General features: G+C 39.6%; 1 protein-coding gene across 10 annotated transcripts in view; it reads right to left on the bottom strand.

Moving 5' to 3' along the window:
- Positions 1 to 9225: 9225 nt before the first annotated feature.
- The window catches only part of FRMPD4 (FERM and PDZ domain containing 4), a 797725-nt gene continuing 794919 nt past the window's right edge, over positions 9226 to 12031 (bottom strand). For 6 of the 10 annotated variants that reach the window (XM_070604446.1, XM_070604445.1, XM_070604448.1 and 3 more), the window contains one exon: positions 9226 to 11101. In XM_070604446.1, coding sequence (XP_070460547.1) covers positions 9777 to 11101 — 1325 coding nt within the window. In that variant the 3' untranslated portion in view covers positions 9226 to 9776. Of the gene's footprint in view, positions 11107 to 12031 lie in introns of all 10 variants that reach the window. The other 4 variants (XM_070604452.1, XM_070604451.1, XM_070604455.1 and 1 more) reach the window with 1 other exon arrangement.

The raw sequence follows: 12031 nt of genomic DNA, 5'->3' as shown, positions 1-12031 counted from the left end.
AGAAAACTCGGTTTTCTCTTTCGTCTTTCTTTCCACATGTAGGATTCTTTGTGTCTCACCCTCCAGAAGAGCTCTGGATGACTCAACGGATTTTGAGAAAGCAGTTGACTACGCTGGTTTTCCAGGCTGCAGTGGTTTACAAAAGTTTGATCCCTAAACAGTGTCGAGAACATTGCTTTTAATAACAATGTAAATAACGTAAATGTGAAGGTTCTGATGGCCTAAGTCAGGAGGAAGAAGTGAAGAAGTGGTGAGGTGGAGGGCAAGACGAGCTCGGGGAACAAATCGCTTTAGTCCACATAGATGAGGAGTCAAGAGAGGGTGTCTAAAGATGATTAAACAAGAAGCAGAGATGCAATTATGATATTTAAAGGTAAATAGGTAGCGAAGAATAGAACGTAATAATAGCATCCCTATCAGACGTTGGTTAGGGGAGAAGGAAAGGTGAGGGGTAACATATAAGTGAATTCCTTGTTTTTCAAGACGTAGTCAGTAGAAAACATCCAAAGGCGGTAAATCAAGAAATTATATTATTTAGAACTAAGGATAAAACCACTAAAAAACTAAAAACAGAAGTTGGCGAAATGAGTTGTCGCTTGGAACTGGGACTGAGGGTGGGGAGTTATGGGATGGGAGATGGTTGCTTTTTGTTGTAAATTCTTTGGTGGAATTTAAGTTTTTAAGAAATACATGCTGGCATTTCTTTGATTAAACATAATCAAGCTATCTACTTGGCCAAAGACAGATGAACAAAATTACAATTCCTCAGTTCAAATCTGGATTCTGACTGGCATCCAGGATTTCGGGCAAGTAATTTAAAGTCTCTAACCTGAATTTCCTTTCTTCAAAAAGGGATGATAATTTCTCATAGGTTGTTCCAGGAAATAAATGGGATAATGATGCATGAAGGTCATTTGGCACAGTGCCTGGCATATTTGCCTAAATAAATATTAGGTATATTATTATTAATGTCATTATAATCATACTGGCAACAGATTGAAGACTGAATTCATGGTAGTGGGGGGCAGAGGTGGACTGGAGGCAGGAAAGCCAAATCTGGTCCATGCATGTATTTCTGGGTGATGTGACACTACATTTATTTGCATCACATGCTCGTGTATGTGTGTGTGTGTTGGCTTTGTTGCACCTTTCTCAGAAATCCAGGGAGTACTGAAGGAGTGCTCCAGTAAAGTCTGATTCAATAATATAGCTTTGGAAAATAAGGGGAGAGAATAAAGGGTCACACAATCTAGAAAGAAATGAACCCTGTTCCATATTCATCTCTGCTGGAGCCCACGTGGAGGAAGCATCGTTCCTTCAGGGTCCTCTGGCCGGGAGTTCCAAGTTGGCACAGTGGGCAGCTGAACTTGAATGTGTAGGCTCCACTTCCAGGTGAATAACTTAGGAGCAGGCAACCTGAGCCAGCTCATCCCCCTTCCCATAAATACTTGAGAAAGGCACGGTTACCCTGGTTAAAGTTTAGCATCTTTAATAATTCACCTGCCAGTTGAATTATTCAATCTCACCTGATGTCGAAGTCATAACTTGACTCTAAAATGAGTGCAATGAAAAAAGTCATCTCGCCACAGAAAGCTTACCTATGGACTTAGCATTAATAAAATCCTGACCTGCACAGGTCAGTACATCATAATTATTGGAGTTTCCAGCCCCAGAGCAACTTGGCATATTAACACAGAAATATATCCAGAGAATGGGCCTGGGCCAGGGCAGAGAAGGCTGAAGGCCATCCATGTGGCCTTTGATGACTCGTGTCAGGACAGCGGGTCCTGAAAGCCTTTCAAGTTTGTATTTTAAGTGTCCGTATTATTTCTTCTGTCTAGGGGAAGATGTGATCTGTCGAGTTTGTAGCTGAGGGAAGAGCCTTAGAGGGCATGGCAGCCAGACCCTAAGGTGGTCACCATGAGTCCTGTCCCTGCTGTTCATGACCTCTACAGCCCTCTCTCCTTGACCATGGGGAGGACCTGTGACATGCTTCTAACCAATAGCACATGGCAACAGTGAAATAACTTTGGAGATGTACTTAAGGTCCCAAATCAATTAATTTTGAGTGACTCAAAAGGGAGATTATCCTGGGTGGGCCTGACGTAATCAGGTGATAAAACAGGGTCCCATAAAAGAGGGACTGGGCCCTCCCTGAAGTCATAGATTCTCCTTGTGGGCTTGATAAAGTGAACAGCTACTTTGGAGATGCCCCTGCAGCAAGGAACTGTGGGAGGCCCCTATGACCTGATGGCAGCCTCTGGTCTCCAGCCAGCAAAACAACAGGACTAACAGCCAGTCATATAGCTGCAAGAAAATGAATTATTCTAACAATCTGAATGAACTTGGAAGCAGATTCATCCCCAGCCAGGCCTTCAGATGAGAATACAGCCCAGCTGAAACCTTGATTGCAACCTTTTGAGACCCTGAGCAGAGGGCCAGTTAGGCTGTGCCTAGAGAGGGCTGACCTCCAGAAACTGGGAGATAATAAACGTGTGTTGTTGTAAGCCACTAAGTTTGTGTTAATTTGTTACACAGCAATAGAAAACTAACATAGAAGGGTGGGGTGGGGGAGTGTCAGGGGATAGAAGGAGTGGAAAGAAGACAAAGGGAGGAAATAGTGGATAGTGGAGATTAAATTTAAATTGGCTTTCATGAAACTCAGCTCACATCTTCCTTTATTTCTTTTGCTCTCTCTATATTTTAGAAGGCAGAACGTATTGGGTCACATCTGAGTGGACTTGGGAGCCAGCTGGGAACCCAACCAAGAAGAATGTTGGGCCCAAGAACTGGTGGAAAGGTGGGGAAAAGCAGACGAAAGTTCCAGCTCTGGGTTGAGGGCTGGTGTGGGATCAGACTGTGTTGGGAAGGACATAGTTTAGGGAGCATATTGCTTATACTGGCTGTTAGGTCAGTATTTGCCACAACACTTCCCATACCCCAGGGCATTTGTCAGTCATTCACAAACTAAGGTGTAGTCAAAATTCTACAGCAGATTTTCAGGTCTTTGGGAAGAAATAGTTATCCATGCAAATCAGACATGGTCTAAGGCATCCGAAGTCTAAGAACAAGTGAACGTGTTTGAGTCTGTGTGTGTGTGTTTGCATTGTTCGGGGGGTACCCAGTTGTCTTTTGACCTCAGACTTACCGAGGGCCGAGGACAGAATTTGGATAAGTCAGAACTCATGGTCTAATGAGGAAGAGTCTCTGCCACTGTCTCCATTGCATATACCAGTTAAATGTCTCGAGCTGGGCCTGTGTGAAATGGGTGTCCTGGGGACTACCTGATCAGATTAGCTCCTTCCTCTCAAATCTAGACAAAGCCCTGACTTCTCTATAGTCTCTTCCTCAGCAGCCTGCCAATTTCCCTCTTAGAATTTACTGCAATCTGTCATTATTCTGTTTATTTTTGACTCTTTGTCTGTTTGTCTACTAGATCTGCACTATGCAATATAGTAGCTCCTAGACACAGGTGGGTGTTTAAATTTAAATTAATTAAATTATAAAAAGGTAAAAATTCAGTTGCCACATTAAAAGTACTTAATTGCCATCTATGGCTATTTGCTCCCATATTGTGCATCACAGATTTAGAAAACTTCCATTATTGCAGAAAATTCTATCGGACAGTGCTGAATGCTACCCATTCAGCCATTTTCACCACTAGCTTCAAACCTTTTAACCGTCTGCATACAGGTAGTCCTCATTCTGCATGGGTCTGATATGCATGAATTCCAGTTACCAGGGTTTAGCTAAACACCAGTCCCCCAAAAAACATGGTTTAAACTTCAGTTACCGTGGTATGTTAACCATGAATTAATTGCATAAAGTACAAACTTTGCTACTAGCTCTTCAACCCAAAAATCGCTACGTAAATAAAAGATGTGCATGATGATCAGTGACCAGTCACAGCACTTCTTTCAAAGTCTGCTGGCGATTGGTCACTGAGCATCTGCTATTCAGTTCATGCACAGACAGCAAAGCACATAGTTGTGCTGCCTCCTTTTTTTCTAAGTGACAAAGCTACATAACATTTTAGAAAAATGGATGATTGGAAGAGGGAACTGGTCCACAAAGATGAAAGTGCAGCAAAGAAACAAAAAGTGATAACACTGGAAGTGAAATTAAAATCAAATTTAGATGGCGTAATAGAAGAAGTAGCTGACTGTGGGAATGTTGACACTGCCCTCATTTGAGACTGTAGATATGCAGCCAGAGGGATGCAGTGAAGGCGAACTTATTGACATCAATAAGAAAAGCGGTTGTGATGAAAAGGATGAAGCTGTCCCAGAGGAAGTGACACTGGAAAAAACCCCACTCACATTAAAGGAAGTCTTGGAGACACTTCAAAACATTGAACACACCAATGATAAAATGTTAGAAGCTGATCCAAATTTAGAAAGGAGTATGACAATTTGCCAAAGCATAGAAAAGATGCTTACTCCATATTGCAAGTTATATGATGAACAAAAGAAGGTGAGCACTGTTCAAGCTTCTCTTTATAAGGTTTTACAAAAAAGGCCCACTTAATTCTCAAAGTTTCTAATGTTTTAAATTACTGTGTGTTAAATAAATATCAGTTTTACTGTATTTTTTCATGTCCCTATACATTTATAACTGACAGTAAGAGTAACATTTTGACAAAATCTTCATAGGTCATGGAACAATTGGAATTTTTCCTCATTGGTTATTAAGACCATTTTTGGCTTGCATGGTCATCTTTACAGTCCTGCACTACCTTGTAAAGTGAAGATGGCCTGTTACGCTGACTCACTCTGAGCCCTTCCTTTCTTGGGGGATGACAACGGATTACCCATTCTAGAAGGCACACTCCACTTTTGGCAGGGACCGTGTCAATCGTCTTGACCATTGTAGCCCACCTTCAGCATCTAGCACAATGTTTGCCCAGATTAGGAGGTTGTTAATAGCTATTTGAAGGAATGAATGGGCTCATCCTGCCTCTGTGAGTGGGTGACAGAAAGGAGCCATGGATCATTTAGTGAAAGGACAAGATGTACGAAGAGAATCAATCAAAATGAAAACAAAAGAAATATTACTTGGTTGGAGGCTACCAAGCAGGTTCAGCTCCCGAATTTCAGAAACATCCACTGCCAACACTAATTCTGCCTAAAGCTATGAATGATGATGCCACAAATGGCACAGAATTTTGGTCTGGACTGTAGAGCGGAAAATGAAAATTAACAGGTAGAATGAAAAAACCCTCAATGCTTTGAAATTAATGTGTAACAGAAAATTGAGATGCAATCATAAATATGGAGGAAAGATTAGTGAAAGTTTAGCTGAAGGCAGCAGGTTAATTTCAAGTTGAATGGTAAAATAAGCCACTTGGGATAATTGGTTATCTACTTCTTTCAGCAATGCAGGATTTAATTCATTCTGTTATTTTGTGCAGCAGAAACATTTGATAAAGACCTAGATTGTTCTTCCATGGATTTCCTGTGTATAACCTTTGAAATTAAAAAGTGAGAGGGGTAGGCCAGGGAATAGGCAGAATAACTAAAAAGTATCCAACTTAGTGATGTTCAACTTGTTATGAATAAAAATTCAGTTCAAGAGGTAAGATTCCAACTCTTTGATCTTTCAAAGCTGAGAAGCCATTTCTGCAATCTGACTTTAAAGGAAGATTTGGGATGTTATATAGTGAAAGTTTTATTATAGTTTTTGGACTGCCCCAAGGGAAACTAGCACTGAAATCCATAGAGCCAAACTGAAAACTGGTCTTACACACAGACACACAGGCCTATCTAATCAAACATCCCCTCCCCCCCCCACCACATCTCTATACACCCAAACCTTTATACACCTAAACACACCCCCCTGCCACCCCAAATCCACCACTTTCAATGCAGAGACAAAATCAGGTTATAGAGAATGTAATATCCATGTCTTGTGATCCCTATATGAAGATTTCTAAATGTTTGGAAGAGATAAAGAATCACCCAAACTTAGCTGATTTGGTTTTTCTTTCAATTTCAAAAGCAGTTAAGACAATTATGAGTGGTGATAATCAGAGAGCAAACTTCTCCCACTGCCAAATCAAGAGTGATCCAGGAGGAATAAATTAGAGTGACATCCTGAGAGGCTTGGAAGTATCAGTCAGAGAATTAATAACTGGCATTTAGAAATGTATGAAAGAGGAACATAAACCAACGAAGATTGTCTTTCCTAAGACAAGTCATAATGAAGGACGAAAATTCATAGCAGAAGGAATTGATCCATTGTAGCGTTGCTGCAGCTGGTCATTTCAATATGTATTGTCAGTCTTTCTTTTCTGGAAAATAATTTCTTTTGTGATTAGACTCATTCCAGCTGAGCCTAGGGGTCTGTATTAATTTTAATGTCCGACACAATTGCATCAGTTGTTGGATTTTACTATAAGCCTAATGCTGTGGTGGTTGTTCATCTGAGCACTTTCTTTCCACATCAATCATCTCTCTTCTGGCCAATCCACTTACATGAAATATGGTGGAACTGAGACTCAGGCAGAAGGGCAAATGTGGTCAGACCAACTCTCTGAGTCAAAAGTTCAACGCATAAACACAATAATAACAACATTAGTATATATATATAGAAAAGGTTGAAAGAAGATGCCCTAAATTGTTGACAATGACTGTTTTTGGGGGTTGAGTTTATAGGAATTTTCACTTTCTTTGTCATTTATTTCTGTAACATTTACATGATAATATTAGGATATTATTTTTTTAAGTGTGAAAATGGCATTGTGATTATGTTTAAAAGATTTTATCTATAGGAAGTTCTTACTGAAATATTCATGGATTAAATGCTATGATGTCTGAGATTTGCTTCTACATACAGTGTGGAAGGAGATGCGTAGAAATAGAGAAAGTAAGATTGGACATGAGTTCATGTGACAAGGACATTGATTCATTATATGATTGTATCTACTTTTGTATAATGTTTGAAAGTTTTATAATAAAAGATTAATAAAAATGATAGGTGATACACTTGGAAAAATAGGCCGAGAACTAAATATAAAGGACCTCAAATGCAAGGAAGTTTTATTTATTTTCTAGTTCAGTGGTCTCCAAACTTTAGTAAATGCAACCCTACCTGTGACAATATCTTTGCATACATGCACCAGGCATATGCTTATTAATTGATTGATTTATTTAAAATAATGTACATATACCACTGTACTATTATGCCATTATAAAACATACACAAACATAAAAAAGGCTAGATAAAAATAAACACATGTATCATTCTAATATATTCTTCCTACACTCTAGTGGACCTGGGCCCCACTTAGGAGCCCCATGTTTACTGAATGGGGGCCCTTCAGGTTTTCTAAGTAGTAAAGAGTTTGTTTATAAGAAACAAAAACTTATTGGAGCACCCATAGGTAATGGGAGATTGATTAGAAAGACCCAGAGCTGTTTCACTGAGGCCTCTCAAGGAATCGGACTGGGAAGTTGTTTTAACTGGATATGTGATGTGAACCAGGATCATCACTTCCTTGTATACTTCTTTTATACATATGCAATACACATAATGTATTCTGCACAGAGTCAGGATCAATATGCGTATAAAACAAACATCCCCCACATATTATCTTGGACAATATATTTAATGTAATGATTATGATGATAATAATATCTAACATTGAGTATTTATTCTGCCAGGTATTGTGGTAAGAACTTTACATACATAATTTTACTTAAAACTCACGACAACCCTGTGGAAATAGATCTTATTGTTAAACTTCATTTTACTATGAGGAAATTGAGACTTAGAAAAAACTGATCATCTTTCCCAAGATGAAAGAGCTAGAAAATGGCAGAGTCCAAATTTAAATCAAGAAGTTTCTGAACCCAAACCCCATGTCTTTAACTACTAAACCATGTTGCCTCCATAGGGAATTAACGAGAGTGTCCAAACAATAAGATTGTTGTGATGATTAAATGAGATAATATATGTGATATGTTAGCACATTGTCTGACATAGAACACACATCCTATTAATGTTAGAATTTCAGTACACAGAATATTTACCAAAAATGTCCACAGTAAACACCATTAATATTTCTCAATATCAAACACCAATATTTATAATAAAATGTTTTATTATTTAAACACTATTTATAATAACACACATCTAAACTTCTTTTGTTTGCTACCATCTATAAATATGTGTGGCTTTTGTTATTGAGTCTCTATGGAACAAGGGACAAGAGAGAGAGCGCAACTATGACTTTGTTACGCATCCTGCCCAGCAGGCTACAAAAATGTAAATATTTGCACCTGGCATACTCCTGTCATACTTTAAGGAGCCACCTACATAAATAGGAGTGTGTGTAGCTTGAGCACTAAATGACCCATGAAGGACATATGTACATATCAACTTTATTTTACAACTGGAGAGTTTGCATCCTTTTGCTTCGACCTAAAGATAGATTTTTAGAGAGTCCTGACAACTTATTTGCATTCCATCAGTTTCACCTAAAGTGGTCAAATTTACCACTTCTGTCTCTTTTTTCCAGCATTCATATTTCTATCAGCCAATCCAGATTAGAACACTTAATAAATACTTTATTATTTATTTAATCACAGCTTCTATATTAAAGTAGTTGTCTCTCCTTGATTTTCTGGAACATTCCAGATTTGAAAGTTTGTCCCAGTGTTAGGCTGTAATTCCAAATTTGGTTGGAAGCCTTGGCTCCTGTAGAAAAGATGATGCCTGGGGCTCTATGCTGAGAGCTGTGATGTGAGATGACTCACAGGCTGGTGTGTGGTTTGCTTTATGTTACTGGATCTGCGCTTACTTTTGATGATCATTGCACGCTCCTTTTTGTAAGTTTGCAAATACTTCACTAAATGTTCTGTCACTCTTAAGGGCATTCTAAGTTTCATGGTTGGGCTGGGTGGGGGGCAAGATGATGTCTTTGGTTTATATATTTTGACGTTTAGTCAAAGCGGATCTCTCTTTTCATCAAATAATTTAAATTTGATATTAATTCTTTTCATTTTATATAATTAGATAATCTATAACTCTAGGTATTACCCGGGAACCTGCCCATCATTCCCTCTGTTTTTCTATTTGGGAAGTATTTTAATTCTAGAAACATTGTGAAGAGCATTTGTGCTGACACAATAGAATCCGCCCCCACCACATTTCTAGCCCAAATGGCATAAGCCAAAATTAAATATGTAGGATTCTTGGAAGAAAGCATCAGATAACCAAAGACTATGAGCAAAAAATTAATTTATTATATATATATATATTCTCTAATAATTCATAGTAGCTTCTTGAATTTTAAATGTTTTGCTATTTCCAATGCTTAAAAATCATAATTTTAAAACATAGGTACTGTTTTATATACATTGTGATTTCCTTCTTTCTTTCTTTCTTTCTTTCTTTTTTTTACTTCTAAATACGAATGACATGGTCTCCAAGTATCTGCTTGGAGGGAAAGGGGATAGGTTTCATTGTTTTGTTCTAACATGGTAGAATTTAAAATTTCACATCATATACCTGGAGTTTTAACTATAAGAAAAATAGCCAAATGTCATCACTTTCTTGTATATTTCTTTTACATGTATATATATGTATAATATAAACAGAATACATCCAATAAGTACATTTCAACATTTCATCAGTGTGACTTCTATCTCCTATTTTATATAAAATAACAAAATATACAGAGAGAAGAAAGGAGACATCTGTTCATCGTACACATAAAGTAAATAAAAGTTCATGTATGGCTTTGCAAAGGTAGACTATGATGTGACTTTCATACTTTATTTATTTAAAAGCATCTTGAGAGAACGGGTTAGTGTGCTTACGAGAGCGGCCATGGTGGTTGAATGTCGCGTCGAGAGTCCAACATTAGGATCCCCAGTGGTCTTTCCAGTGGCTGCCTCTGCAGCTTTCAGGAGACAAATATAGTTTATGACCACTTCATCAATCTTTGCTACAATTTCCTGCCGCTGTGTTTCTGAGTTCACGACTTTAACTAATCGCATGCAAGCTTCTGTTAGGCAACAGAGCACTTGAAAGCTGGAAGTCATAGCTAGGAGCATCTCCTCTGGGCTTTTCTCCGCCATCGCCATTTTCCTACAGGCACTTCCCAACTGTCTGGACTCGATGGATAACAGTTGCTTGTACTGAGAAAGTGTAAGGTCATACGCTTCAGGGCGTGACTCCTCTCTCTTCTCCTTGGTTGCCCTGACAAGGCAGAGCAGCTCATTGGCATCATTTTGGGCTGCGAGGAACCCATCGGGCATTGCATATGTGCTCTCCTTTAGGGCATTTATTCTTGCAATCCGGGCATCAAAAGCCAGGTTGCTGAAGTCTATGTCATCTGGGCCACTCAGATCTTCTGCCCAGACCTTCAGCACTAAACCTCTGGACAGCTCCCCTCCTTGCTTCTGAATCCCAACAGCCAGGAGTGGGCTGGGTGGTTCTGGCATGGCTTGAGTCATCTGTGGTCGATAGAGGCAAGGGACCCGGCGGGTGGCCTCTCCCCCCTCTTCATCGTCATCACCGTCTTCATCCTGCCCTCGGCTCAGGAAGCAGTAGCTGAAAGGGCCCCGGCATCTCCAATTGCTGCCTTCTAGCTTCCGCAAGGGTAATGTCCTATACAGCTTTGAGTCTTTGTGAGCCACTGGGGACCTTTTGTGAACCCTCCCTTCAGAGCTAAAGTGCATCGAGCTTTGGGAAAAACTTTTGGTGAGCTTCTTCCCCAGGGGGAGTTCTGCTTGCCTTTCTGAACTGGCCTCCTGTGCTTCTGTGATACCTTGACACTTTAAGCTGACTGCACCCTTGGTTCTCTCTCGGAAGATCTCCAAACCTACAGATCCGGAGAGGATACTGCTGCTACGTCTCAGAGCTCTCTGGCTGGGGGGTGTCCTGAGGCTTCCCCCGTTCAGATCCAGTGGCCGCCAGCTCACAGCCTCTCTGTATGCCTGGTTTGCTTGGGAGAAATCATTAGGGTCTTGATTTGGAATTGGCACCTTTGATTCTGAGTGAATGTTTGATGGTAGCAGGATGGGATCAGCTTCAGGATGTTGAGACCAAGCTGAAGGCATGCCTCCTCGTCTCTCCTTCCCAGGCTCTGTCAAAGCTACACTAGGGGTAGTAGAAAAACAGAGAGAATCATTAAGCATCTCATGGGTGGTTATTTTCACTAAATTTCTACGTGATGCCTGTCATTTCCCGAGGATGTATTCTGGAAGGACTGCCATTTGTCAGGGTCATCCTGCTTTCCAAAGACTGCTTCCCGCGATCTCGTAAGAGATTTCCATTTCAAGAAATAATAGAATCTATTATTTCTTAAACTACTGATTCATTTGGAATTGTCTAGAAATCACAAACATTTTCAGGGAGACAATGGAATTTCATGACTTGCCTTGCTCCCAATATTTATCTATCAAAGCTTAGACACATAATTAGAAAACACACATCCTACATACAGAGTATTCAAGCATATTTATGATATTTAAGTTTCATTTCATGGGAGTTAGGTTAATCCTGGCATTGGTTACCTTTTTTTTAAAGAAGTGGCCTAATTTAATTAATGCAAATTAAATAAGCTAACCTTTTTAAGAGGGCCCCATGAGGTTTGCCTGGTGCAGGGTTTGAAGTTGAGACTCTGGGCAAGTTGTTCAACTTTACTCAGAAAAGTTGTCATGTGAAGAAACTAACCTCCATCTCACAGAATTTTTGTGAGAAGCAAGAGGTAAATTAGGTGAAAGCTCTTTGTAAACTGCAAAGGATTAAACAACATGCTTTAATTAGTTTAGAGGTAAAGATGCTATTTGGGTGATGAGTCAAGTAACATTCACCCGACGGGTTTCCCAAGGCAGGTGAAGCCAGCGGTGGGTTTTGAGAAAGTAGACAAAGGGCAGGAATGGAAATTAACCACTATAAGATCTCACTAACATCTATTGACCTATATGAAAAAAGACACTATTGATGATACAATTTGAAATTTGAAAGTATGAAAGAGCATCTGCTTTTGCCACATGATTGCTGTCCAAGTGGATCGGTGAGA

The sequence above is a fragment of the Equus przewalskii genome, chromosome X, assembly GCF_037783145.1.
Source record: "Equus przewalskii isolate Varuska chromosome X, EquPr2, whole genome shotgun sequence".
Classification (NCBI taxonomy): Eukaryota; Metazoa; Chordata; class Mammalia; order Perissodactyla; family Equidae; genus Equus; species Equus przewalskii.
Note: the sequence above shows the minus strand (reverse complement) of the source record. Positions and strands in the feature narration are given on the sequence as shown.